General features: G+C 43.0%; 1 protein-coding gene across 1 annotated transcript; it reads right to left on the bottom strand.

Moving 5' to 3' along the window:
• Nucleotides 1-342: 342 nt before the first annotated feature.
• On the bottom strand, nt 343-22,518 carry DYDC1 (DPY30 domain containing 1). Its single transcript, XM_065894570.1, has 7 exons — nt 22,385-22,518; nt 22,127-22,296; nt 20,104-20,205; nt 6,844-6,936; nt 3,521-3,577; nt 2,942-3,043; nt 343-525 (listed from the first exon to the last, which is right to left on the bottom strand). The coding sequence occupies exons 2-7, from the start codon at nt 22,271-22,273 to the stop codon at nt 496-498; spliced, it is 531 nt and encodes a 176-aa protein (XP_065750642.1). The 5' UTR covers nt 22,274-22,296; nt 22,385-22,518; the 3' UTR covers nt 343-495.
• Nucleotides 22,519-27,983: the final 5,465 nt, after the last annotated feature.

The raw sequence follows: 27,983 nt of genomic DNA, 5'->3' as shown, positions 1-27,983 counted from the left end.
CCTCCCCATCCCAGCCCCATCAATAAGCATGGATTAAGTGGTACTACAAAGCATCACTCCCCAGCAAACTGGGGGAATCTTTGCAGTGCACTCCCAGGAGGAACCACCATATCTAAAGCATGCTGACAATTCCTGAGCTCTACACAGTGGCAGCCCCTTTCACTTCTCATAGAACCAGTAACTTTCAACTCAGGAAATCTTGTTCTCACATAGATGCACACATTCTTTTCAGCTCGTCTCCCATTTGCCCCTTTTGGTTGCTTTGGGAAACACTCTCTCCTGTTCTCTCACTGCCATCATACAAGTAATCAAAATGGTGTCATACAAGTAATCAAAACAATATTTTAAGGCCACTCTTGAAGCCCATTTATAAAGCTGTCTTTAGAGGGAGGAAAAGCAGGGTTCAAGTTTGGAGGGGAAAAAAAACAACTGGGGACCTCCTATTTTGAAACTTGAAAGAAGAAGAAAACTTTATTGTTCTTTGGTTGGTTGATCCTACAAATCTTGATCAATGTTTAATGCAACCTAAAAACAAAAAGTAAATATGCTTTAAAATACAACTAGAACTGTGAAATGTACAAGCTACAGAAAATTTAAGCTTAGGTAACTTCTATGTGACTATGTAAATGAAGCCTTTTGATAGTTTCAGATTATTTCAAATAAAATCCAAAGTCAATATGATAATAATTTAACTGTGTTCTCAATGTATTTATCAACCCATCCTTTCTTCTACTTCTCTTGCTATTCCCTCTTATTGTTATCCGTATCCTTCTTGCAGGGGTCCTGTACGCATCCCTTAAATGTTGAAATTTCTCATGTAAGCCAGGTAACCTGACTCACTCTCCTAGCTTTACTTGGCATATATGCTGATGACTGCTGAATTCATCTCTGCTGCCTGGACCTCTCTCCTTCCTCCAGACCCATAACATACTTCAAGGGGTCTTTGGCCATTTTCACCTGCATACCTCAGAGTGACCTGAAATGAACATGTCCACAACTGAAGACATCATTTTCACAAAACCTACTTTCTCTTCATATGTTACTCAACTTAACGAATGGTAAAGCTCAAAAAATGGTGAAGAGTTCAGTTGCCCAAGGCAGAAATCTGGGCTTCATCCTTGACTTCTTTCTCTCCCTTATCTTCCCAGCTGATATCAAATCCACTCAGCTGTCCCCATCTCTGCTGTCTGGTCCTAGCCCTGGTCATCTTGCAACTGGATGACTGTGATAACCTCCTAAGTGGTCTCTTGTTTCCATTCCTGTCCACTCAGATCCTCTCTCTACCTTCTAATAACACATATCTAATCCTTACATAAACCCTTTCAATGACTCCCACTGCACATAAGTCCAAAATCCTTAAGAGGACACACAGAGCCCAGTGTGATCTGGCCTTTATCCACTTCTCCAGCTTCAAATCACACCATTCTCCTAGCTCCATTCAAGTCAGCCAAAATACTGGACTATGTGCATTCCTTGAAAGTATCTTGCTCTCTCCATCCACTGGGCTCATCTCAGGCTAACTCCTTTAACGTCATTTCCTGGAGAAGACTCACCCAGGCTAGGTCAGGTTTCCCTGCTCTGTCCTCTCAGACCACCTGCCCTGCTGGCCCATGGTCCCCAAAGGGCAGAAACCCTATCTGTTTTGTTCACTGGTATTTTCTAGCTCCCTGCATGGCACCAAAACACAGCAGCCATTAAATAAAAATGTATCCACTGACTGATTAGCACCAAATCCTCCCGGCTCCACTTGCTGAACAGCTCTTAAAAACACCACTCACTACTTCAGGCCATCAGTGCCATCCCTCTGTAGATTACAAATAGCCTCCTGGTGCGTCTCCTCAAATCGATCACTCCATTCTCCTCTACACGCTATAGCCAGATGGCCTTCCTAAAACACAGTTCTGATGTTGGCCTCCACTGCCTTTAGGACAAAATATAAACGTCTGAGCACAGATTACAAGTCCTTTCATGGTCTGGCCCCTGCTCTCTACTGCCTCAGCCCTGATCTCTCCCTACCTCCCCCTCTCTCTTCTCCCCTCCCCAGCCTCCCATCCCACCACTGAGTGACAAAGCTGACTTCCTCCAGGAAGCCTTCCCTGACCAAGGGTCCTCAACTGGGTGGCGGTCCCGCTTTGTCAGTGCCCACTGATGCAGGTGACTCAGTGCAGCCCTCTGCCAGGGCCCGGGTTACAGCTGCTGATGGGCCTGTTAGCAACAGCCCCTCCTCTCGCTCTCCAAGCAAAATGCTCTGGACCAGACATTACCTGCTCACTCTAACAATGACTATCAATTGCTTGTCCAGTTGTCTGTTTCTTCCCTAGACAAGGTCAAGAAGGACCTGTTTTCGGTCATAAAAGCATCGGGCACAGTTTATGTGGTGCATAGGAAACACTATATGTTTATTAAATAAGCAAATGACTTATATACTTTAAACGCATGCACTCTCATTGGGATATTTACTTGGCTCCACGGTTTGCTACTGAGAACCAAAATGTTGGCCCCCAAAATTTAATTGAAAGATTATGTATTTCACCACGATTCTAAATATGTATTTTGAAGAGATTTTGAAATTTTCAAACGCTCATTTCCAAATATACATATCACCCTCTACACAGGAGGGCACACTGCTCCCTCCACATTAATGCCCAGTGACCTCCCCATCAGTGCCCACACGTTTGTGTGGAGCCAGACAAGTGCCCACACGTTTGTGTGGAGCCAGACAAGTGCCCACTCTCACCCTCAGGGCCAGCAGCACAGTGCACAGAAGGGCAGAAGGCCAATTAGGGATAAGTCAGCACCCAGAACACTGGTTTTCTTTCTATGAAACAAAAGGCCCATTTTGCCATCCAACCTTGGCCTGAGATACACTAGGCTCTCCCAAAGTAAAAAAAAAAAAAAAAAAAATCTGCTTTTCACAAAACGCTTTCCTAAGGATACTCACATCCGATAGCATCGGTTCATCAAGTTCTTCCACCCTGCTCAAGTTCGGCGCTCCATATCGATCACTAATTTCAGCTAGTGTTCTGCCTGAGTCGGCTCCATCCTACAAACACAGAGCTCATTTTCACTTTCAAATGATTTTGAGATTAATACATTAATTTGCTTTCAGTTTTGCTAAGACACTTCTGTATTACAACATCAAAATTCAACATTGTCAGTTAATGGAACGAACCAATACCTGTTAACGACAAGAGAATTCCAGGAATAAACGCAAAAACGTGTTTAAAAAAATACATCAGAAATTTAAAACATATCATTGCATGTAATCACGTGGTCAATAATCTCACAATATTCTGGTTTTTAAAAATACCAAAACAAACCGAATCTCCCAGTTCTACCCACTTGGAGATTTTGCTTTAAAGCACATATTTGTGACTTGTTATTACTAGACTATGTATTTGGACTATCAGTTTTGATAATCTCCTTATTAAAAATTTAGCTATTAATGCATCAAAATTAAGCTTTACATTCCAGGATACTTATTCATTTCCCATAACATAGAGTAACTTTTTCTTCTCACCTCTCCGTGGGAAATATCTTCACCCTTAGCTGTATTTTCCACACTCATTCTCAACTCCTATAATACATAAAAATGAAGAAAAATACTTTTAATATACTTTTTATTTTGATTCCATGTTTAATTTTCAAGCATTTTATTTTTACATTATGATCAATTTAACAGCAAAAATGCTGTCCCTCTTAAAGGAGCAATGTGAATACACAACTGCAGATACAGTCTCATTTAATACTCTATTAAGAGGTGACTACGATGTTCTGTCTATAATTAAATAGAACTTTTTAAAAAATGAAAAAGGCTAACTATTTCACTAACCCTGAAGCCAAATCACTAGCAAATCTGAAAAGTGACAAAATAATAATTTTAATAAACTCTTAGAATACGAGATTTTGAAAGAACTGACAGTTATGTAGAATTTTATACATAGTAAAAAAGAAGCAAATATTTCTGAGGGAATTAATCTGGCCCAAGGCACTATCCAATACATGACACCTCTCCACAGTACCTGGACAATGCCCTCTGTAATGCTCTGAACACATGGGAGACTGCTTTCTGAATGTGAAAACGTAGAATCTGCTAACCAAGCCAAACCTTGCTGTGGCTTCTATCTTTTCATTCTAAGGCAGCAGGCTGACTTAACTGCTCCTGAGCTGATTCATTTCAACTGTTCAAAGATTAGTGATGGGGCTTCCCTGGTGGCGCAGTGGTTGAGAGTCCGCCTGCCTATGCAGGGGACACGGGTTCGTGCCCCGGTCCGGGAAGATCCCACATGCCGCGGAGCGGCTGGGCCCGTGAGCCATGGCCGCTGAGCCTGCGCGTCCGGAGCCTGTGCTCCGCAACGGGAGAGGCCACAACAGTGAGAGGCCTCCGTACCGCAAAAAAAAAAAAAAAAAAAAAAAAAAGATTAGTGATCTTGTGATCACATACAGTCACCCTGATTATTGGGGACATATATCGTACATATATGGCTTTCTCAAGATCATTCCCTTCTCCTGGGCATGTCTTATCCCACAACCACATGGCTCTGGTGGGAAAGCATATATTCTCACAGGACTCGGTTGCCCAGTCAAAGGATGGATACTTGACACAAACTAAGCCAGGCAGAATCCTTCCCCAAGATTCTTAACTAAAACCCAAAAGAAAGGAATCTATTCCTCTCAGACAGTAGGAGCCACGTTACAAGACCCAGGAACTATTAAGGACCGTGATCCTCACCCATGTGCAGTAAACCAGGCCACAGTGAGAGACAACAGCAGAGGTGAGAGCCCTGGCAGCATTGATTCTCTCGCTCCCAAAGGTCTGGAAGACCCAACTCAACCAGAGCCCTTCACGGTTTAGTTGTAAAACCCTTTCTTCAACCCAGGATCCTTCCAATAAATTTCCTTTTGCAACTGATAGTTTAAGTTATGTCTCTGAAGCCATAAAAAGGCGAGGGCAAAAAGACATGGATGAATTTGTCTCTGAGCAAGGGGTCAAGCAGCAGTATGTTGCAGGGAAGAGAGGGGTGATAAGCCAGTAGGAATATGACTTACTAAAGCTACAGTGGCTCTGGTCACATAGTCTGGTAATGGCCGTAGAGTAACATGAATGGGACCCTCTGGAGCCAATCCCTTCTATAAATCACAGACTTCCCAGCACTCAGATATAGCTATCAGGCATCTCAATAAAAAATACTTTCAATTCTCTTATTATTTTGATCACCGTCTTCCTGATGTAGTCTGGTTCTTCTTTCTTTTGCAATCACGGAATCTTAACTGAAGAGGAAGGGGGTATGCATTTACGTGTGTGTGCATGCATGGGTATCCACGTGTCCTACCATATTCAGACAAAGATAGATCAGCATCGGTGTTTTTTAAAACTATGTACAGAGGTTTGAATTTATCCTTTTAAAATCTCATCTTTTTGACTCACAAAAGCAGTTTTCTGACACTTGGGCTACAACAGGACTAAATGATTTCACTTTGTCAAGAACAATTCTTAGTAGATTAATCTCTTATTATAGAATGATGAGCATAGTACATTGATGAGAAGAACTGAATTTATCTCAAGAGTTAAAAAATTAACTAATTAAATCTCATCTTTTAAAAAAATTTAATTTACCCTTCCTACTTTTTAAAATTGCTTTAAATAGTGATGATTTCATCTAAGCCATTAATAAACATCTTCTACAAAACCTACTTCTTTTAAAAATTTTAATTTCGCAATAAATAGAGGAGTAACATTTGAGTAACAGATACTAGCTATAAGCATACAATATGAAATATCCAGTTGAAAAGTATAACTCAGTCATGCAGAAGTTTGGTCTATACAACACATACTTTTCGGATACAAGGAAACATTAGCCAAGCAAGAGGCTTGACATAAGACAGACACAGTCTGGGGGCTTCCCTGGTGGCACAGTGGTTAAGAATCCGCCTGCCAATGCAGGGGACACAGGTTCGAGCCCTGGTCCAAGATCCCACATGCTGCGGAACAACTAAGCCTGTGTACCACAACTACTGAGCCCACATGCCACAACTACTGAAGCCCGTGCTCCGTCAACAAAAGAAGCCACTGCAATGAGAAGCCCACGCACCGCAACCAGAGAAAAGCCCACGCGCAGCAATGAAGACCCAATGCAGCCAAAAAAATAATATAAACTTATTAAAAAAAAACAGACACAGTCAATGGAGATGGACTTTTTTGACATAAGTTACTGAATAGTTTATTTAAAGAAAGACATGAAAAATCCAAATAAAAACATACATATATATATTTTTTTGGCTGTGTTGGGTCTTCGTTGCTGCACACGGGCTTTCTCTAGTTGTGGCAAGCAGGGGTTACTCTTCGTTGCAGTGTGCAGGCTTCTCATTGTGGTGGCTTCTCTTGTGGTGGAGCACAGGCTCTAAGCACGTGGGCTTCAGTAGCTGCGGCATGTGGGCTCAGCAGTGTGGCTCACGGGCTCTAGAGCGCAGCCTCAGTAGTTGCGGCGCACGGGCTTAGTTGCTCCACGGCATATGGGATCTTCCTGGACCAGGGATTGAACCCATGTCCCCTGCTATGGCAGGCGGATTCTTAACCACTGTGCCACCAGGAAAGTCCCCCAAACATAGTTTTAAATGTAAAGTATTGTTGGTAATACATCTAACATGAAGAAAAGAAACAAACTATTGTCTCAGAGATCAGAATACCCCTAATACTACAAAGAACTTCAGTATCAGCTACCATAATTGGGAACAACTATCTCTTGACTAAAATGTTGACCCCTGCTATAACAGCTGGAAGAAACAGTTTGAGGATTCTCAGAGGTTTTGAATAAAACAGACATTTATAAAACTTCAAATTACCTTCTCAAATTGCTCTTGAGCTCTCTGCAGTTCTTCTATTCTCTGTCTCTCTTTTTCTTGCATTTCCAACTCCAGCTGGAATGCCAACTGTTGCTGAACATTCAGAAATAAATAAGTCATATTAGAGTCAGATCAATTGCAAGGAATTCACTCTATTACTCTAAAGTGTCCCAGGATAATTAAGTTTATGCCCACCTAAATTTCAGAAACTTACAAAAATAAATGGTCACAGCCACCCAATACTTTAGCTTTTACAAATATTTCCTTTAGTAGAAAATTAAAAAGGAAGCTTCCTTAATTGCTAATTTTAGAAAAGCACTATTTGTACAAAATCAAGTCGTTTTCTCTGTTCTTCCTAAAGCTACAAATGAGACTGCAGTGATTTTTTTTTTTTTTTGGATAAAATCTCTTTAAGCACAGATGGATCTTCAAATAGCCAAACCTTGGTTGTAAAATAGTAGATAAGAACATTTTAAGTAGATTATCTTAAACCAGAGATAATCAACAACATATTTGGTCCCAACTCAACCTATATCCTAGCCACGCGAGAATAGGGGTCGGTAGACTAAACTCCTTGGGCCAAGCCTGACCCAACTCCTGTTTTTGTACAGCCCACGAGTAAAGAATGGTTTTTATACATTTTTCATGGTTGAATAATATCAAAAGAATAATATTTCACTGCACATGAAAATTATATGAAATTCAAGTGTCAGTGTCTATAAATAAAGCTCTATTAAAACACTGCCACGCTCACGCTCACTCATTTAGTGTGACTGCTTCTGCCCCATGACAGCACAGCTGAGTGTGCGAAACAGAGACCACGGGCGGTACTCTCACTACCTTGCACTGCTGCTCAGCACACTGCAAGTTCAGTGACACCATTATAACTCACAGCGTTTGGAGTGCCACGGTACCACTGTACCGGGACTTTTTTTTTTATCAGTGCATTACCCATCATAACAAAACAAGAAAAGAAGTGGATTTGGAATGTTGTCCTTTTCAGACACAGTGGAGTGTGGGTTACTTTATTATCAGATTAAACAGCACAGGACAGTGTTTCTCATGCAACGACACTGAACTAAAAGAATACAGTAAATATCAGCATTACCAGAGGAGGCACTCATCACGATCTTCTCAACTCACACGAATGCAAAGGTCAGGAGTATTAAGAAATTTAAAACAGAATTATTTCATGAGAGCAGGATTTCTTCACAAAAATTAAAAATGAAAAGGAGGCTGCAACAAAAGTAAGATCCCAAGTGGCTCTTTTGTTAGCCAAGCAAAGAAGTACATTTATCAATGGTGATTCAATTAAAACAAGTGAGAATTCAATGTCCAGAAAAAACATAAACTTAAGATTATTATCCTTTTGGTGAGAACCGCTGCTCAGAGTCGATTACACGGGGAGCAAAATCAATGGTCAATTAAAGGCAAAGGCAAAGGGTTCTGAGTGGTTTTCCCTGGCTCTTGATGAGTAGACAAACGCTCCCAACACTGCTTACTTGTTGTTTATCAAAGGAGTCAATGTTGAGTTTGCAGTGACTGAAAAATCAACCACTATGAACAGTACTACAGGCAAGAACATCTTCAAAGACGTTGAGGAACATTAATTCAGTACGACCAGATGTGACATCTGCTCAGATGTGTTACAACAAACAGTGATAAAAGTGTGTATGGAACAGAAAAAGGCTTAATTGGACAAAATTTACAAAGTTGGTGAAAACATAGTGTTTAAAACCTATGAGTTCTCATTCTATGATTCAACAGCAGCTACTCTGCAGAAAATATTTGACTCTATCATGTGTTATTGAGCCAGCAGTGTTGAAACCGAGTCCCCGCTAAAGCTGAGTTCCCTTACTGAGTTTCTGATTAATCTCTCTATCCAAAACTTTATTCCCTTTCTTGTCCCCTCTGACCTCAATCCTGTGCTAACTGAACACTAATCAACCAGAGTCAGACGACTGAAATTGCTGTTGTCAATAGCATCGTTAATGTACTAAGATTGCTATTATAGATATCATCATTAATGTACAAACTCAGGTTGTTTCTCTAGGACAAGATGAGCTAACAGACCCCTCCCAAGCCATGGACCACCTGGCCGGAGAACTGTAAACTGGAGACATCCTGACTTCCAAAGGAGTCAATGTTGAGTTCAAAATGACTGAAAAAATCGATCATTGACTGAAAAAAGTCAATGACTAAGAAATATAACAGAAGTGCTGCAGCAACATGGATGGACCTAGAGATTATCATACTAAGTGAAGTAAGTCAGAGAAAGACAAGTATCATATGATATCGCTTATATGTGGAAACTGAAAAACAGTACAAATGAACTTATTTACAAAACAGAAACAGACTCACAGACATAGAAAACAAAGTTATGATTACCAAAAGGGGGGGATTAAACTGGGAGTAGGGGATTAACAGATGCGCACTACCATATATAAAATAAACAACAAGGATTTACTGTACAGCACAGGGAACTATATTCAATATCTCATAATAAACTATAACAAAATAGAATGAAAAAGAACACAGATATATACATATATATGTATATATAACCACTGTGCCGTACACCTGAAACTAACACAATATTGTAAATCAACTATACTTCAATTTAAAAAAAAGAAATGTCACAGAAACGTCACAAGATTAATCCTAGCCTCTTTGCTCTTCCCCTTTAAGAAAACCCCTCACTCAAAGACTCAGTTGGAGTGGATCCGAGGCTTGTCTCCCACTTCCTTGCTTGGCGCCCTGCAGTAAACTCTGTACTTTCCTTCACTAGAACCCACTGTCAATAGATTTGGCTTTGCTGTGCGTTGGGCGAGCAGACCTATTTGGTTCAGTAACAGTGTCAACAGTGACCTTCATTTACCCTTATGAACTTAAGCATGATTTCTGGTGAATTTCTATCAGAAATAGAAGCTGAATATATCTTGACTTGCCCTACCACCCCATAGTTCCATGGCTCAACAGTGGTAATGTTTTATTGTGAATTTTTGAGCTCAGGGACAAGACTGACATTTTTCTTAATGAGAAGACCATTTTCAACCACAGTTATCACACATTAAATAGCTTTGGAAATTAGCTTCCGCTGCAGACTTAATAACGATTTTAAATCAATTTAACCTAAAAGTTGCCTACAAGGCAAAACAGCATCATATGTAACACTTACACGGCAGGAAAGTCATTTTAGCAACAACTAATTTTCTGAATCACAATGTCAAGCTGCTTTATACACTCCCAGTGCTGTCAGAAACGGGATTTCCATTCCCACACAAATTTGTGACAGATACATTTTCCAAGCTCAAACTATAGTTCCAGAGTGTTTTTAGGCCTTGACGTAAGTGCAAAGGAAATTCCCACATTTCAAAATCCATCTAACTTTGTAACTGAGAAGTTTTCACCAACCTTCAACTGGAAGGGATTAATCTACCAGGTAGTGGCTAAAAGACAAATATCAAGAGGAAAATCTAATAGAATTCTACGAACGCCTTCCAAGAGATGAATACGCTCAAAATTATAGGCACATGGACTGATAGCAATATTTGGCAGGACCTATGAGGGAAAAGACATTTTTCAAAGATGACATACATAAAATCTCATTATAGATCAGCATTAACAGATACATATTTTCAATACATTTTGATGACAGGGAACATTATCTTTGAACTCCAACTAAGTGAAACGTTATCTTTAAAAAGGGAATGTAATTCTTCTCAATAATAAGCCTACACTGCAGAAAAAATTATATTTGATTTTTTTAAATTTTTACTTCATCAATAAAACATTTGTAGAAGTTTATTTCTCTCTTGTTATAGCTACATAGTATACCATAATCCCTACATAACATCCTCAATTTTGCTTCTTGGCCTGAAAATCATAAAATATCCACCTTTACAGAAAGAGTCTGTCAACCTCAGCTAGAAAATAATTTCTCACCATCAGTCCAGTGCCACCCCATAAACGACCTAATATAAGCTCATTCCATTAAGAGCACTTTAAAACTATATTTTTAAATACATTTTTACAAAGATAATAAACAGTGATTAATATTTATTCACAAAGGGCTGTTTAAGGTAATTTCTTCATATTCCTATATCATCCCCACTAAGATAAAGGTGATGGGCTACGTAGCCGAAATGCAGGAACGTTATCATTCAATCAACTTTCAGATATTTGTAGAGGAAGCGAAATTAACCTCTCAACAATAACACAAAGTGCAGTTGCTAAATACCAACCACATCGGTCAACATAACCGGTTTCTTAACATTTTCAGGAAATGTTCGAAACCCAATCGCTTTCTTCACACATGTGTAAAACCATTAGAAAAACATTCAAACAAATACAAAAGCCAGTACTTCCAAAATGAACTCGTAAGCAGAAAACAGTAAGAAAAATGTTTCCCTGCTCACAAGGACCCAGGCTTGCTGGAGAATGCCTAAAATTTCAAGGGATTTCAAGTCTGTGGTACTGATTATGAGGACACCTGCTCTTGCAACCAACAGGCAGGTGACCAGAGTCCTGACCTTCCAGCTCACTTGACTCGGGGGACACAGAGAGGCCTCTCTCTTTCTCTTCATCTGTTGGTCCACCCGTCCCTTCTCCCCCTCTCATCTATCTCTGCCCACCAATCCACTTCTTTAATGGGCCACCACATCTTCTGCAGGATATCACTATGTCTTCCACCCCCAATACAATGCTTAGGGTTTGAGGCACAGGGGATGGCTTCATACTGATACAGCTAGAAAAATGTCTGGGTTCCAGTATTGCCAAATTTTATTTAAGTAAGGCAAAGAAGATGGGTCAAAGCAAATTACACATCTCCATATCTGTGATCTAACTATCTTAGGGAAGGAGAACTGCTGAGAAGTTCTTATTTTGATAGACAGGGGACAGATGCCAGCTCTAGGAGCTGGAAGAGGCAGGGCAGATCCTCACTCAAAGTTGGGGCGACTGCAGCAGACGCTTGCCCATTTGGACGGTCATTTGACATCCAACTCAACACTGTGCAACCTGCCCACAAAAATAAGCCAAATGACTGAAAGAGGAAGACTCAGAAGCAGTAAAGGTGCCTAGAACAGCCATATCCATCTAAGGTGCCTAGAATGATCTACCCCAGTATCAAGGATGGGAGACAAGACAGAGAAGCTAGTTTCCATGTCTACATTTTCCTTTTTTATCCACACACCCAAATAATAGGCTTCTTTCCCTTTTTATAATATGTAAACTGGAGTTGAGACTCTAGAGTTAAGTACCATATGACAGAAGTATAGGGTGACTCCAACTTGGTTTACAAGAGCTCCATAAATTAAACTGGTCCAGAAGCTGTTGGGAGCCAATAAGTTTTCACCATTAGAAGATGGCCGACATCCTGCTTCTCTTCCTGCTTAATGAGATAAAAGCCCGCGCCTAAAAACAAAAGCCCGCGCCTAAAAACGAAAGCCCGCGCACGCAGCACCAATGATAATTTGCCAAATACTTCCCTTATTCTGGATCCCGCCCCCCTTTTCTCTGTACTGTATAAATACAGCTACTGCAGCAATAAAAGTTTGAGGCTTGATCAGGATTTTGTCTTGCCTACATTCTTTCGCGTCTCCTGCCCCTTCTTCTCTTTTCAACCCCTACAGGTTCCTCCTCGGACTCACAAGGATTTGTCCTGCTGGTCGGGACTCCCGGGGACGCCCGGGGCCGAGCACAATTGGCGCCCAACGTGGGGCTCGAGGAACGGATCCTAACGGAGGTAGCACGCTTACGAAGGCCTGGCCAGGCACCCACTGAGCCGCCGCGAGAGTGAACTCGAAAGTGCAGCTCGATTAGGTCCCCGGAGGACTAGCCGCCCTTCGGCAGTTGTGACCGGTAGAGAGTAAGGTAAGTGGAGCTTAAAAATGGGACAGGAATTGAGTTCCCACGAACTCTTTCTTCAGGGGATCGAGGATTCCCTCAAGATGCGAAAGATTAAGGCTAGAAAAAAAGATTTGCGTGATTTTTTAAAATATTTTTGTCTGATGTTTGCCCATGGTTCCCACAAGAAGGGACGATAGATAAAAAATGTTGGAATCGTGTAGGAGATTGTTTAAATGATTATTATAAGGCTTTTGGGCCTTCTAAAGTACCTGTGACTGCATTTTCATATTGGAACTTAATTAGAGAGATTCTTATGGGTCATTCTTTTGACCCCGATGTCCAAAAGGTTGTTGAGACCGGAGAAACAATTCTTAAAGCAGCCTCTCGCCCCCCTTCAGTTTGTCCATCCGTTACCATTGATATGGGTTCAAATGAAGATTTCCCAAAAATTCCAGAAACTGATCATCAATGTCCCACAGATAATAAAACTGTCCCAGGGATTTATCCTTCCCTTACTGCTATTAAAGGTGGTCCCAATGATGACCAGCTTTCCCCCCAAGACCAGGAAACTCTCGATGAGCAGGCTGCTCGTTATCATCACAAGGATGACCCCTGGGGATCTCCCCTTTTGAAGCCTCCGCCATCTTATAATACTTCTCACCAGATGCCTGCCTTTAGTGCCCCTGCTCCCATTGTCCCCCTAATTGATCCCCTTCGACAGGCTAAGACAGCCTTAACCCAGGAAATTTCCTCTTTGAGAGACGTTTTACAACAAAAACGGGAACGTTTAGATCTCCTAAAGGAGCTTAGAGCCCTTGAAGTGGAGCTTACTTCTTTAAATTTCTCAGGAAGTCCCAACAAACCCCCACTTCGACAACAATCAGGACCCATTAAATTAGCTTTCCCTGTTACTCGCAGTCAGAGTCTACCCACCCAGGGTGGGATTCAAGCTGAGGATAGTGAGGAAGGAGAAGAAGAAGAGGGAGAAGAATCTCCTGAGCCTGATGAGAGACCAGATATTCATGATCCTTCTAGGGGTGGTCATTTTGAACATAAATATCGCCGCCTCAATTTAAAACATATAAAAGATCTAAAATCTGCTGTTAGCAATTATGGGCCCACAGCCCCTTATACATTGGCAATCTTGGAGGGATTAAACGATCGCTGGCTGACCCCAAATGATTGGCTTACCCTGGCTCGCGCCACCCTTTCTGGGGGAGATTATGTTTTGTGGCGCACTGAATTCGTGGAAAATTGTAGAGAAACTGCTCAACGAAACGCTGAAAGCAAAACTTCCCGGACATGTTCCCGAGATAAATTACTTGGCCGTAGCCCCTATGATTCCAATGAGGCTCAGGCTGCTTTTCCCCCTGGTCTGTTGGCTCAAATACAAAATGCTGGCCTTAAGGCCTGGCGCCGCCTTCCGCCTAAGGGTTCGGCCACAACTTCTTTGGCGAAAATTCGCCAGGGACCAGAAGAGCCTTATTGTGAGTTTATTAGCCGCCTCACGGACGCCACCGAACGTCTGGTGGGCGATAGTGAAACTGATAACGCCTTTGTTAAACATTTAGCTTATGAAAATGCTAATCCAGCCTGCCAGGCTGCCCTTCGGGCTCATCGTGGTGGTAGCCTTGCTGATTATATTAAATTGTGTTCCGGAATTGGTCCCTCCCATTCTGTTGGTCTTGCAATAGGAGCCGCCCTAAAAGATTTTATTAAAGACACATCCGCCCTAGACAAACAACAAAAAACTTGCTATAATTGCAAACAACCTGGACACTTTGCCCGGGATTGTCCACTATATAGACAAGGACAGTCATCAAAGGCTAACCCACAACAACCCCAACATCAATCCCGAGCTCCTCCCATCACCGTTTGTCCTCGCTGTAAAAGAGGCAAACATTGGTCTTCGGAATGTTATTCAAAAACGGACATAAATGGCCAACTACTCCCCAAAAAACAGGGAAACTTTTCATGGGGCCAGCCCCTGGCCCCTTCCTTGGAACCGAACCAAGGGGCGATTCGGTTTGTTCCTCAAAAATCTGGACAAGTTCCCCTCACCCAGACGTTGGCTCCCTCTGCCGAGCCACCCCCGGAAGCGCAGGATTGGACCTCTGTGCCTCCACCGACTCAATATTAGTCCCAGAACAAGGAGTGCAACCGATTCCCACAGAAGTTTATGGCCCCCTGCCCCCAAATACTTATGGCTTAATTTTAGGAAGAGGTAGCTCTGCTTTGGCTGGCCTCCAAATTATACCTGGTGTTATCGACAATGATTATTCGGGTCAAATTACCCTTTTGGCATCTGCTTTACAAGGCCCTATATCGATCCCTAGAGGTCAAAGGATAGCACAGTTAGTATTGTTACCCCTAAATTCTTTGAATAAGAGCCACACTAGTTACCCTAGAGCAGATGCTGCTTTTGGTTCCTCAGATGTCTATTGGGTCCAACAAATTACTCCTGAAAGGCCGCTCTTAACCCTGTGGTTAGATGGAAAGAAATTTGAAGGTTTAGTCGATACAGGAGCTGATGCGACAGTTATTTCGGAGAAATATTGGCCCTCCTCTTGGCCTTGTACAGTATCTATAACTCATTTACAAGGCATAGGACATTCTACCAATCCTAAACGGAGTTCCAAGGTTCTTACATGGACAGATGCTGAAGGTAATACTGGACAGGTGCAACCTTACATTTTGCCACACATCCCATTAAACCTTTGGGGACGCGACATCTTGTCACAATTAAAGTTAATCATGGCCAGCCCCAACGAGGTGGTGACCCAACAAATGCTGAATCAAGGGTTTCTACCAGGCTTAGGTTTAGGAAAAAATAATCAAGGAATCAGACAACCTATTTCCCTGACATCTAATATAAGTCGCCAGGGCCTAGGTAGTTCGCCTTTTTCTTAGCGGCCGTTGACCTTCCTGTGCCCCATGCGGACAAAATACGATGGAAAACTGATGACCCCGTTTGGGTGGACCAATGGCCTTTAACAGAAGAAAAACTCACAGCTGCCACAAAGTTAGTACAGGAACAATTGGCCGCTGGACATTTGGAAGCCACCACTTCTCCATGGAATACCCCTATATTCGTGATAAAAAAGAGGACTGGCTCATGGCGACTCCTCCAAGACCTTAGGGAAATTAATAAAACGATGTTTACTATGGGAGCTTTACAGCCTGGCTTGCCCTCTCCTATTGCCATTCCAGCTGGTTATTTTAAAATTATTATTGATCTTAAAGATTGCTTTTTTACTATCCCTCTTCATCCTCAAGATAGAGAACGTTTTGCGTTCAGTCTCCCAGTAATTAATTTTAAAGGCCCAATGCCACGTTTTCAATGGAAGGTCCTCCCACAGGGTATGGCAAATAGCCCCACCTTATGTCAGAAATTTGTTGCACAAGCTATAGATCCTCTTAGGGCTCGTTGGCCTGATATTTATATCATTCATTACATGGATGATATTCTTTTGGCTGGAAGATTAACTGACGAGCTCCTTAATTGTTATCAAGATTTAAAGGATAATCTTGCTTCCTTTGGCCTTCAAATTGCTTCAAATAAGGTACAATTAAAAGATCCATACTATTATCTTGGTTTTGAATTAAATGGGAATATAATTACCACTCAAAAGATACACATACAGGTATCACATTTACAAACCCTTAATGATTTTCAAAAATTTTTGGGAGATATTAATTGGCTACAACCATATCTTAAACTTACTACGGGAGAGTTAAAACCTTTATTTGAAGTTTTACAAGGGCCATCAGATCCCTTGTCACCCCGTAGGCTGACTAAAGAGGCTAAAAATTCTCTTCAATTAGTAGAAAAGGCCATTAGATGTCAGCAGATTACCTTTTTAGATTATGGTCGTCCCTTTAGTCTTATTGTCTGTGCCACTGCACATACACCCACTGGAGTTCTATGGCAAGATCATCCCCTTTTGTGGATACATTTGTCCGTTTCTCCTAACAAAGTGCTTAAGACCTACCCTTCCTTAGTAGCAAAGGTTCTTACTTTAGGCAGGGAAAAAAGCCGTCAATTTTTTGGCAGAGATCCTGATCATTTGATTCTCCCCTATACCAAAGAAGAACTTAATTGGTTACTGCAAACTGATGATAAATGGCTTGTTTCCTTATCCTCCTTTCAGGGTAATATTGATAATCATTATCCTCCTGATAAGCTCCTTCAATTTGCTAGAAAACATCTCTTTATATTTCCCAAAATTACTTCTGCTGTTCCTTTGGTAGATGCTGCCTTAGTATTTACTGATGGATCATCATCCGGTGTTGCTGTATATGTTATAAACAATCAGTCCTATAGGGTACAATCCCCCTTTTTGTCAGCACAGCTTGTTGAGCTTTTTGCCATTCTTCAGGTTTTTGAAATATTACAAGAAACCCCCTTTAATTTATATACAGATAGCTCATATATAGCCTTGTCCGTCCCCCTTTTAGAAACTGTTCCATATATTAAACCCTCTTCCAATGCTGTTCCCCTTTTTCAACAGCTTCAGGGTCTTATACTCCGGAGACAAGTGCCTTTTTTTATTGATCATCTTAGGGCTCATACAGATCTCCCTGGACCCCTTTCTCAGGGCAATGATTTAGCTGATAAAAATGCCCGCCTAATGTGCACCATAACCTCTGATCCTATTTCTCAAGCTACTCAATTTCATCAGCTACATCATGTTAATGCACATACTCTTCGCTTGTTGTTCAAGCTCACTCGAGAGCAGGCAAGACAAATTGTAAAAAATTGTCCAGAGTGCGTTACACTTTTACCTCTTCCACATCTTGGAGTAAACCCAAGAGGTTTATTACCTAATGAAATTTGGCAAATGGATGTCACCCATCTTGCTGAATTTGGAAAATTAAAATTTATTCATGTGTCCATTGACACTTTTAGCGGCTTTATATATGCCTCCCTCCAGGGAGGAGAAGCCACAAGAAACATTATTTCACATGTGCTCCAATGTTTTACAGTTTTAGGCAAGCCTCAAATAATTAAAACAGATAATGGGCCTGGGTATACTTCCCAGGCTTTCCAAGATTTTTGCACCCGGTTTCAAATAAAACATCTTACGGGAATTCCCTATAACCCCCAGGGTCAAGGCATAGTAGAAAGAGCCCATCAAACTCTTAAAAATACCATTTCCAAACTTAAAAATAATGATTTAACTGCTACAAAAAATTCCCCAAAAAATATTCTTAGTCATGCCCTATTTGTTATTAATTTTTTACAATTAGATATTAATGGTAGATCTGCCGCCGATCGTCTTTGGCATCAAGAAACTAAAAATCAATATGCACAAGTTATGTGGAAAGACCCTTTGACCTTTAAGTGGCATGGGCCCGATCCACTCCTCATCTGGGGGAGGGGGTCTGCATGTGTATACAATACCAAGGAAGGTGGAGCACGTTGGCTGCCCAAGCGTCTTATTAAACCTATAAATTCTATGAAATAATGAAAATTATCCAGGGCCCTTTTCCCTGAGATTGTATTTCTTTTCCTTTTCAGAAAAAGATGGAGATCCTCTTGGCATTGAAAAGACGACAAAGATAACAAGGACTATCCGTTGTGACCCTGATCCTGTCACCTTTGCTGGTTGTCAGCCAGGCTGAACCCCCTCCACACTTGCCTCAGAATTTAACCTGAAGCAGAACCAAAAGATGATTCTGGCTGCCCCTCCACTGGAGCGGCATGAGACAGAGACATGCCTACCCCCCTCTTTGATGGGAGGGTATGGGTACCGAGTTGAGTGTGACAGCAAAGCATGCACAAGGGAAAACCTTTATACATAAGGTAATCTCTGTTATTCCCTGTGAGTATACCTGAATTATGAAAGAGGTTGGTATCTAAACATTGTTTTTGGCTTCAGTATCTAAGATTATTCTTGGCTCTGCCTCTCCTCCCCAAAAGATACCAAGAGCCAGCAATGGTGGACACACATACATTGTCCACGGGAGGATTCAGGTCACTACTCCCTCACTCGGTTAATGCCCACCTCCTTAAAAGAAATAAAAAGGGAGGAGATGTTGGGAGCCAAGAAGTTTTCGCCATTAGAAGATGGCCGACATCCTGCTTCTCTTCCTGCTTAATGAGATAAAAGCCCGCGCACGCAGCACCAATGATAATTTGCCAAATACTTCCCTTATTCTGGATCCCGCCCCCCTTTTCTCTGTACTGTATAAATACAGCTACTGCAGCAATAAAAGTTTGAGGCTTGATCAGGATTTTGTCTTGCCTCCATTCTTTTGCGTCTCCTGCCCCTTCTTCTCTTTTCAACCCCTACAGGTTCCTCCTCGGACTCACAAGGATTTGTCCTGCTGGTCGGGACTCCCGGGGACGCCCGGGGCCGAGCACAAGAAGCCACTCTAGAACCTTCCCCTTTCTGGTTTATACTCCATGACCCACCTCTTCAACCATTTTCAAACCAACATCTTTAGCTCCCCAATCCTGCTAACCCAAACTCACTTCAGTCAAAGGGTCAGTCTCCTCCACATCCTCACTCAAATATCCAGGCCTAGGTGGAGAAAATCACATCATCACAAAACCAAACCAAAAGGCCCCATTATGACTGCTTGGTCTCAGGAAATTCAGTCCTACCGAAGGATGCTAAGTTTCCTTGGTCAACTCTACCTCTCCAAAGCCACTGTTTCAAACCTTCACCACTCTCCCCACTCCTCCTACCTTTACCACCTCATTCTGGGCAGATGATCAGGGTCCCTACTTCATAAAAAAGAAATAGTCACACAGAAATCGCTTTCAACTTTTGCCACAAAACCTACACACCACATGTACCTAACACCGTCCTCTCCTCTTTCCTTGAATCAAAGAATCAGAGAAGGGCCCCTCCACCCGCCTAACCTGTGTTAGGTTAGGCTAACCTAACCTAATTTCCTCTGGTCTCCATGAAAAGTTGACTCTAGTAATCATCCCCTTTATTTCTTTACATCAACCACTCCCCTCCACTCTATTCCTTAAAAAAACCAAACAAACAAAAGAAAACTCCTTCCCTGAAAATCTCCTTGAAAGCATTACCTGTACTCACCATCTCCATCTCCCCTGCTTTACCCTACCCCACATTCGGTGCTCCCACCAAGGTCACCAGTGGCCTTAAATGAGATTTGGCAGTTCTGTTCCCACTCAACCAGCCACAGACATGGTTGACCACTCAGGTCTCATTGAGACGCTGTCCCCTTGGCTTCTGTGACAGCAGACTCTCTGGGTTTTCCACCTACCTCATCACTGCTTCTTCTCCAGTAAAGAAGCCACATACAGACATAAAGATGAAGATATAAGAAAGCTACATCTAAGCACAAGAGATGAGTTTTTCAACACCTGGGTTGCACCACACCAAGGGTGACTCCACTAGTTCCAATCAACACTGAACTCTCTTGTCTCACCTGCTGAAACAGGAGCTCCTCTGCTTTAAGCCTCTCCATCATTTCCTGCTCCATCACAGCTAATTCTCTTTCACGCTCCAACTGGGCCATTTCCTCTTGTCTCTAACATGGTTTAAAAAAAAAAAACATAATCATGTGACTAATTACAGATAAAACAATCTGTAAAAACAATCTTAACAGCATCTTAATCTCCAACAGCAGGGAAAGGATTAAGCAAATTATAGTCTATCCATTTGGAAACTGTATAATAATTGGGGGAAATGTGTGTTTTATTTCAACAAAATTAAAATTACACAACAAATACAATCACAATTGTGTAAAAAAAAAAAAATCTCCAGGCAAATGTGTAGAAAAAAGACTAGAATACCTAAAAATACCTAAGATCTAAATAGAGGTCTTCTTTATTTTCTTCTTTCTACTTTTTCATGTTATCTAAGTTTTGTAATAATAAACATACTATTTTTATAATAGAAAGAAATGATAATATTGAACTTTTGTTAAAAAGCAAAGAAGCTGGACCAATTATTTCACTCCTCTAATTTTATAAAAGAAGATCCACAATGGAACAGGATAGAAGGCCCAAAAATAAACCCAAGCACCTATGGTCAATTAATGGAGAAAAGACAGTCTCTTCAATAAGTGGTGCTGGGAAAACTGGACAGTTACCTGTAAAAGAATGAAATTAGAACATTCTCTAGCACCATACACAAAAATAAACTCAAAATGGATTAAAGCGCTAAATGTAAGACTGGATACTATAAAACTTATAGAGCAAAACATAGGCAGGACACTCTTTGACCTAAATCACGGCAATACCTTTTTTGGATCCATCTCCTAGAGTAATGGAAATAAAAACAAAAATAAACAAATGGGACCTGATTAAACTTAAAAACTTTTGCACAGCAAAGGAAGCCATAAACAAAAAGACAACCTATGGAATGGGAGAAAATATTTGCAAACGATGCAACCAACAAGGATTAGTCTCCAAACTATACGAACAGCTTATACAGCTCAATATCAGAAAAACAAACAACCCAATCAAAAAATGGGCAGAAGATCTAAATAGGCATTTCTCCAAAGAAGACATACAGATGGCCAAAGGCACATGAAAAGATGCTCAGCATCACTAATTACTAGAGAAATGCAAACCAAAACTATAATGAGGTATCACCTCACACCAGTCAGAAAGTCTACAAATAATAAATGCTGGAGAAGGTGTGGAGGAAAGGGAACCCTCCTACACTGTTGGTGGGAATATAAACTGGTACAGTCACTATGGAGAACAGTGTGGAGGTTCCTTAAAAAAAACTAAAAATAGAACTACCATATGATCCTTCTATCCCACTCCTGGGCATATATCCGGAGAAAACTATAATTTGAAAAGCTACATACACCCCAATGTTCACTGCAGCACTACTTACAATAGCCAAGACATGGAAGCAACCTAAATGTCCACTGACAGATGAATGGATAAAGAAGATGTGGTATATATATACAATGGAATACTACTCAGCCATAAAAATGAATGAAATAATGCCATTTGTAGCAACATGGATGGACCTAGAGATTATCGTATTAAGTGAAATAAGTCAGACAGAGAAAGACAAATATCATATGATATCAGTTATATGTGGAATCTAAAAAATTATCCAAATGAACAGACTCACAGACTTAGAAAACAAACTTACGGTTACCAAAAGGGAAAGGCTGGGAGGGGAGAGATAAATCAGGAATTTGGGAGTAACATATATACACTACTATATATAAAATAGATAAACAACAAGGACCTACTGTACAGTGCAGGGAACTATACTGAATATTTTGTAATAACCTATATGGAAAAAGAATCTGAAAAAAAATATGTGTGTGTGTGTGTGTGTATATATATATACACACACACACACACACACACATATATATGCATAACTGATCACTTTGCTGTAGACCTGAAACTAACATAACATTGTAAATCAACTATACTTCAATAAAAAATAAATTAAAAAAAAAGAAGATCCATACTTACTTGTTGCTCCATGGTCACATTTTTCTTATACTTGTAAATCCACAATGCTAAGTATTCTATTGGATCCACTGGGCGCATCCTTGCCACCTCTGCAAGACCTTGAGTTAGACATGTCCCAAGATTCTTTTGAAGATATGCCGACTCCATTTCTAACTGCTAAATAAAAACCTCTAAAAGATAAACGTTTTGCATTAGAGCAGGAAATTTTCAATGAAGGCCCAATCGAAGTAGAGTTCAGTGAGGCCAACAAAGCATTACATCCTGTCACCAGTCATGGGCACCTGCCATCAGGGATGGCACAAGCAAGCTGGCTCCAGGACACTTCTAGCAGTTTCCAAAAAGCCTCCACAGAAGTCACTACAACTAAAATAGTTTCAAAAACCTGAAGGACCCTGGAGTCCAAGTGTCAGAAAAGGGTTACTGTCATTATTGATGGTGAGATGACTATATGGCAAGCGATGCATGTCTTACTAAATCCTTACAACATACCTGAACATGGTATCATTAGCCCCACTGTGCAGATGAGGTCGCCCAGGCCCAAAGAGCATACGTGAACAGCCCAGAATCACACAGGTGGTGTATGATGAAGAGGGATTCATACGCAGCTCTTGATTCCAGAGTCATTACCCTAAGTGACTTACTAAGATGCTCCTCCCGAGCCATGAGAGTCATTTCTAGAAAATATCACAATAGACCACCTCAAATTTTTTAAAAATCCAAGTATCTCAAGGCCAAAGAATAAAAAACTCAACCTTCAAAGAACAGCCTATGAAGCTCCTCATGCTTTGGCCCCAATTCTGTTTCCAGGCTCACCTCTCGATGTAGTTGCTGCCTCTAACATATTCTGGGCTCTAACTACACAGAACATCCTGCCATTCTGCTGCTCACACCTTGCATGTTTCCATCTCCATGACTTTTGCACATGATGGCCCCCTCACTCTCAGCTTGGAAAATATCTCCTCATTTGCAAGGTATCAATCATCTCCAATTCCTCACCGCTGTGGCTAATACAACCGTCTCCCAGGCAACACAAAGACATTCCTCCTTCCCCAAGCAGCTCACACGGTACTTTTCACACTATCTGAGCATTATCTGTGTATGCACATGTCTGTCCTCCTGCTAGAGGACAAACTTCTCTAGCTCCTCAAATAATGTGTTTCAATCACAGCGTGGACACAGCTTGCTCTCCATGGTGGCAAGTGAATGAGTTTCTCCACTCTCTCAGTAATGTCCCAGTTTATTTACAAATATGGACAGGAATCATCTCAGATCAGACAGAGAGAGAGAGATGGGGAGGTAGGAAGGGAGGGGGAGGAAGGGAGGGAGGAGGGAGGGAGGGGGAGGGAGGGGGGAGGGAGGGAGAGAGGGAGAGAGGGAGAGAGGGAGAGAGGGAGAGAGGGAGAGAGGGAGGGAGAGAGGGAGGGAGGGGGAGGGGGAGGGGGAGGGAGGAGGGGGAGGGAGGAGGGGGAGGGAGGAGGGGGAGGGAGGAGGGGGAGGGGGGAGGGAGGGAGGAGGGGGAGGGAGGAGGGGGAGGGAGGAGGGGAGAGGGAGGGAGGAAGGGAGGGGGAGGGAGGAAGGGAGGGGGAGGGAGGGAGGGAGGGGGAGGGAGGGAGGGAGGGAGGGGGAGGGAGGGAGAGAGGGGGAGAGAGGGGGAGAGAGGGGGAGAGAGGGGGAGAGAGGGGGAGAGAGGGGGAGAGAGGGGGAGAGAGGGGGAGAGAAGGAAATGCAGTAACTACTCTATTTAAGGTGCTTTGAAAAAACTGATCACCTTCGAATTACCCTTATAGAATCCAGACTCCTCTGAGAATCCGATGAAATGTACTCATTATTCAACAAATGTATATTGAGGACATATTACGTGTCAGGCATGAGCAATTATAGGGGACAGACTGCCAGTGTCTACACTGTCCCTGGACAAATCCACCTACCATTCTGCACAAAGTTTCAGAAACAATGACCTCCTGAGTTTCATCCATAGACCCCAATACTACTCTCTCATATGATGGTGGCAGAGTACAAAATGGCAGAACCCCATGCAGAAAAATTTGTAAATATCTAGAAAATTACGTATGTATTTACCCTTTGACTGATCAATCTCACTTCTGGGATCCTATCTTGCAAAAATATGCAATGATATATGCACAGGGTTGTTTTGCACTATTACTAAGGACAGCCAAATTGGGACCCCCATCCAGATGTTCATCATTAAAGGATTAATGAGATACAGCTCCACAATGAATTATTGTGCAGATAAAAAGAGAATGAGGAAGATCTCCAAAATTGGGAATGATCTCTAGAACACAATGTGAAGTGAAAAAAAGCAAGATGAAGAACTTGTCTATAGTCTTTTGTATTAGCAACAGCAGTGGGGAAAGGAATGTGTATGTGTGTATACATAAATGTAGTCATAAAAGCAAACTAAAAACCGGCACAAACGAACCTAATTCCCTAACAAGCTCTGTGTCTTAACCACACAGAGAAAAGAATTATTACAACTGAGTATGGAACACGGTATCCTCATCATACTAATTCAATGGGATAATACTCTTAAGACAAATCTCAATGTCATTTGAAACAGTAACAATTAAAAAGGGAACAGATTCCTGCTGCTAATCCAGAAAGATAACAAACACATGGGAAGGGTACCGTGGTCCGTAAGGAGAAACCTCCCAAGTAGGATTGGTCTCAAACCTACGCAGGCTGCATCTCGTTAACAGCGGAACCCAGGTGAAACTCGTTACCTCGCTTGGTTTGTTTCCTGCCCATGAAACAGCGACAATACCCATCTCAAAAGCCTGTTGTAAGGAATATTATTTTTCATACACAGCAACAGGCTTCTTGGCTCATACATAAGAAACCCCTTCCCACAGAAACAGCTGCCTCAAGCCTGGAGACGTTGTCAGAAGAAATAGAAGGCGGTTCCTCGCTCATGCTTGGGAGAAAGCCGGCCGAGTAGGAAAGGAAGGGATCAGGTAGGGCTGCCAGTTTTGCAAATAAAACTACAGGATGCCCAGTTAAACTTAAATTTCAGATAAACAATGACTAATTTTGTATTATACTATATTTGTGCTAAAAAAGCACAAAATCTGTGAAATTCAGATTTAACTGGGTACGCCGAATTTTATCTGGCAACTCTGGATTCCGAGCGCTTCGGCTGGTTTTCCATCCCGGGTCGGCGGAAGGTTGCCCGCCTCCCCTGCCCCTCCCAAATGGCGCGTCGCCGCTCACCACCGAGAAGGAGGACCCAGCCGCAGAGGTGCCCACGGAGTCCGGCGCTGAGCTAACCCTCTCTCGCCTCTGGAGCCTGGACGTCGCCTGAGCCCTACACCACTCGCAAGGTCCAACGGTCAAAACCGCCTCCGTCCGCCGGAACCCAGCCCAGCACCTGCCGTTCTTCCAAGACGGCGCCTGCGTTCTAAACGCAGGCGGCTGACGCATGCGCCTACCTACCCGCTAGTCGCGTCCCGTCGCTAGGCAACGAGCGTGCGCGCTCCAGGTGCGGGAGACTGCCGGGGGCAGACAGGAAGGGGCGCCAGCGGAGAGCTGAGCAGACTGCGCCCGGCGGGGATCGGTGAGGGGGTGGGGGGGGCGCGGACGGGGGTTGATCGGAGGCGGGGTCCGGAAGAGGATGTGCTGCAGAGAGCAGAGGCGGGCGGAGCAGGGCGGGGTAGGACGAGCAGTTGAGACCAGGGGGCGCGCGAGGTGTGCAAGGTGCAGGATGGAGAGCAGGGAGCACCTGGGTAGGTGAACAGAGACGTGCAACCTAGAGGCTGTGAGGAGGGGCAGCCGAAAAGGGGAATCGAGCGAGCGGGGCCGGCAGGTGGGCGCATACTGGGAGAGAGAAAGGGCAGAGGGCTGGCCTGAGGGGCGGGGGGGTGTGGGGGAGTAGCCGCAAAGACTACCTATAGGTGAAGCCCCACAGCCTTCCGCCAGAGAAGACTAGCTACCTGAGCAGCCTGGTATTTTCCCAGCTTAGCACCTTTGCATTTGCTGGTGACTTCTGCTTGGTTCCTGTCCACTGAAAAAAATCGCACATCTGAGAGCTGTGAGTTCAGTTTTATTTGGGGACTTAACTGAGGACTCTAGCCCTGGAGACAGCTGCTCTGACAACTCTGAGAAACTGCTTCTGCTTGGAAGAGGTAAGGGGGGAGGTCAGCGTGTATGTGATTTTTGGAGAAGGAATACCTGCAATCAAACATATCTAGGTAAAAGGTCACTGCTAGCCACCAGGCACAGATAGCTTAATTATTTTAGTGCTTTTCTAAGTATGGGAAGATGCAAGAAATTGGGTTTAGGGGCTTCCCTGGTGGCGCAGTGGTTGGGAGTCCGCCTGCCGGTGTAGGGGACACGGGTTCGTGCCCCGGTCTGGGGGGATCCCATGTGCCGCGGAGTGGCTGGGCCCGTGAGCCATGGCCGCTGGGCCTGGGCGTCCGGAGCCTGTGCTCCGCAATGGGAGAGGCCACAACAGTCAGAGGCCCACGTACAGCACAAAAAAAAAAAAAAGAAATTGGGTTTATAAAATTTTCTCCTGAAAATTTCTATTTGAAGGTCTGTTCTGTCAATTTTCCCAGAGAGCAGAGTTCCACATTCCTGATCTCCACCCTGAACTCCTTCCAGGGTGTGTTAGTGACTCAACAAGTGCAGTGGCTAATGACTCAAGCCTAGTGTAGCCAGCTGGCTGGGGACATTCTTTAGTTGGCATTCCTTTCAGAACAAGCACAGGTACCCCCACCTCCAGGAAGCCTTCTAGCCTTTGCCATTTGCAGTCTTCCCTGGGCTAGTGGTTTGTGCACAGTCCTCAGCTAGCACTCCCCATGGTCTGTTTCAATTTATGTGGGGCAGTGCTGGGCAGGAGATGCCTCCTTAACCATTAGTTGAGGTAATTAGTAAGTGCCAGTGTGGGCACTGACAAATGGAAGGGAGCATGAGCTCTTGCCTGGGCCCGCAAACATCAGAGCCCTCACTGCTTAAGTCAAGAAATATTTGCTGAGCAAGTACTGAGTGCCCAGCACTAAGGATGTGGTGTGAACAAAGACAATCCCTATACTTAGCACCCCGCTTACTGAATGCAGGGCCATGAGCAAGGAGGTCCAGTATAAGCAGACCCTCAGAGGAGCCCTGGGAAACTGAAAAATAGCCCCCTCCTCACTGGTGAGTGTGGCTTGATTTGATGGGGAGTGGGCTATAAAATGCACCCCTTTGGTTCCTCCCTCTCCAGGCTTCACATGGTGGCTGTTTTGTTCTGGCTCTGCTGTTTTCACATCAAGTCTTAGTGACGGTCAGGTCAGTGTATTTTGTTGAGACCAGTGTTGAAAATGTGCAGATGCTCTCTCCAGAAAGGGTTTGCCACACCTACTGCAGTGTGGCAGCCACCAAGGACCAGGCAGTGAAGAGGCTTCCTGGGAATGCAGAGTTGGTGATTCCGCCCTCTGGGAAGGGCAGTTCTGCTGTGATAAAGGCAGAGGACATCTGTAACTGTGTGTCACCTGGGGATTTTGTTAAAATGCAGACTCTCAATCTGTAAGTCTGAGGTGGGACCTGAGAATCTGCATTTCAACAACCTCCAGGTGGAGCAGTGCTGCTGACAGTGGACCACACTTTGAGTAGAAGGGGTGTGGAAGACAGTTTATTCAGGTGCATTGGTTCAGGTGGGCCACAGATTGGCAGAAGGAGCCACCACACATCCCATCCCCACCCTCCACCATTACCCCAAACGTAGTGACTTTAAACACTCATTTATGATCTTACAGTTTTTGAAGTTTGAAATCGAAGATGACTCTTACAGGGCTAAAACCTAAGTATCAGCAGGGCTGGCTCCTTCTGGAGGCTTTAGGAGAGAATCTATTTCCTTACCTTT

Source organism: Phocoena phocoena, chromosome 16 (genome assembly GCF_963924675.1).
Source record: "Phocoena phocoena chromosome 16, mPhoPho1.1, whole genome shotgun sequence".
Lineage (NCBI taxonomy): Eukaryota > Metazoa > Chordata > Mammalia > Artiodactyla > Phocoenidae > Phocoena > Phocoena phocoena.
Note: the sequence above shows the minus strand (reverse complement) of the source record. Positions and strands in the feature narration are given on the sequence as shown.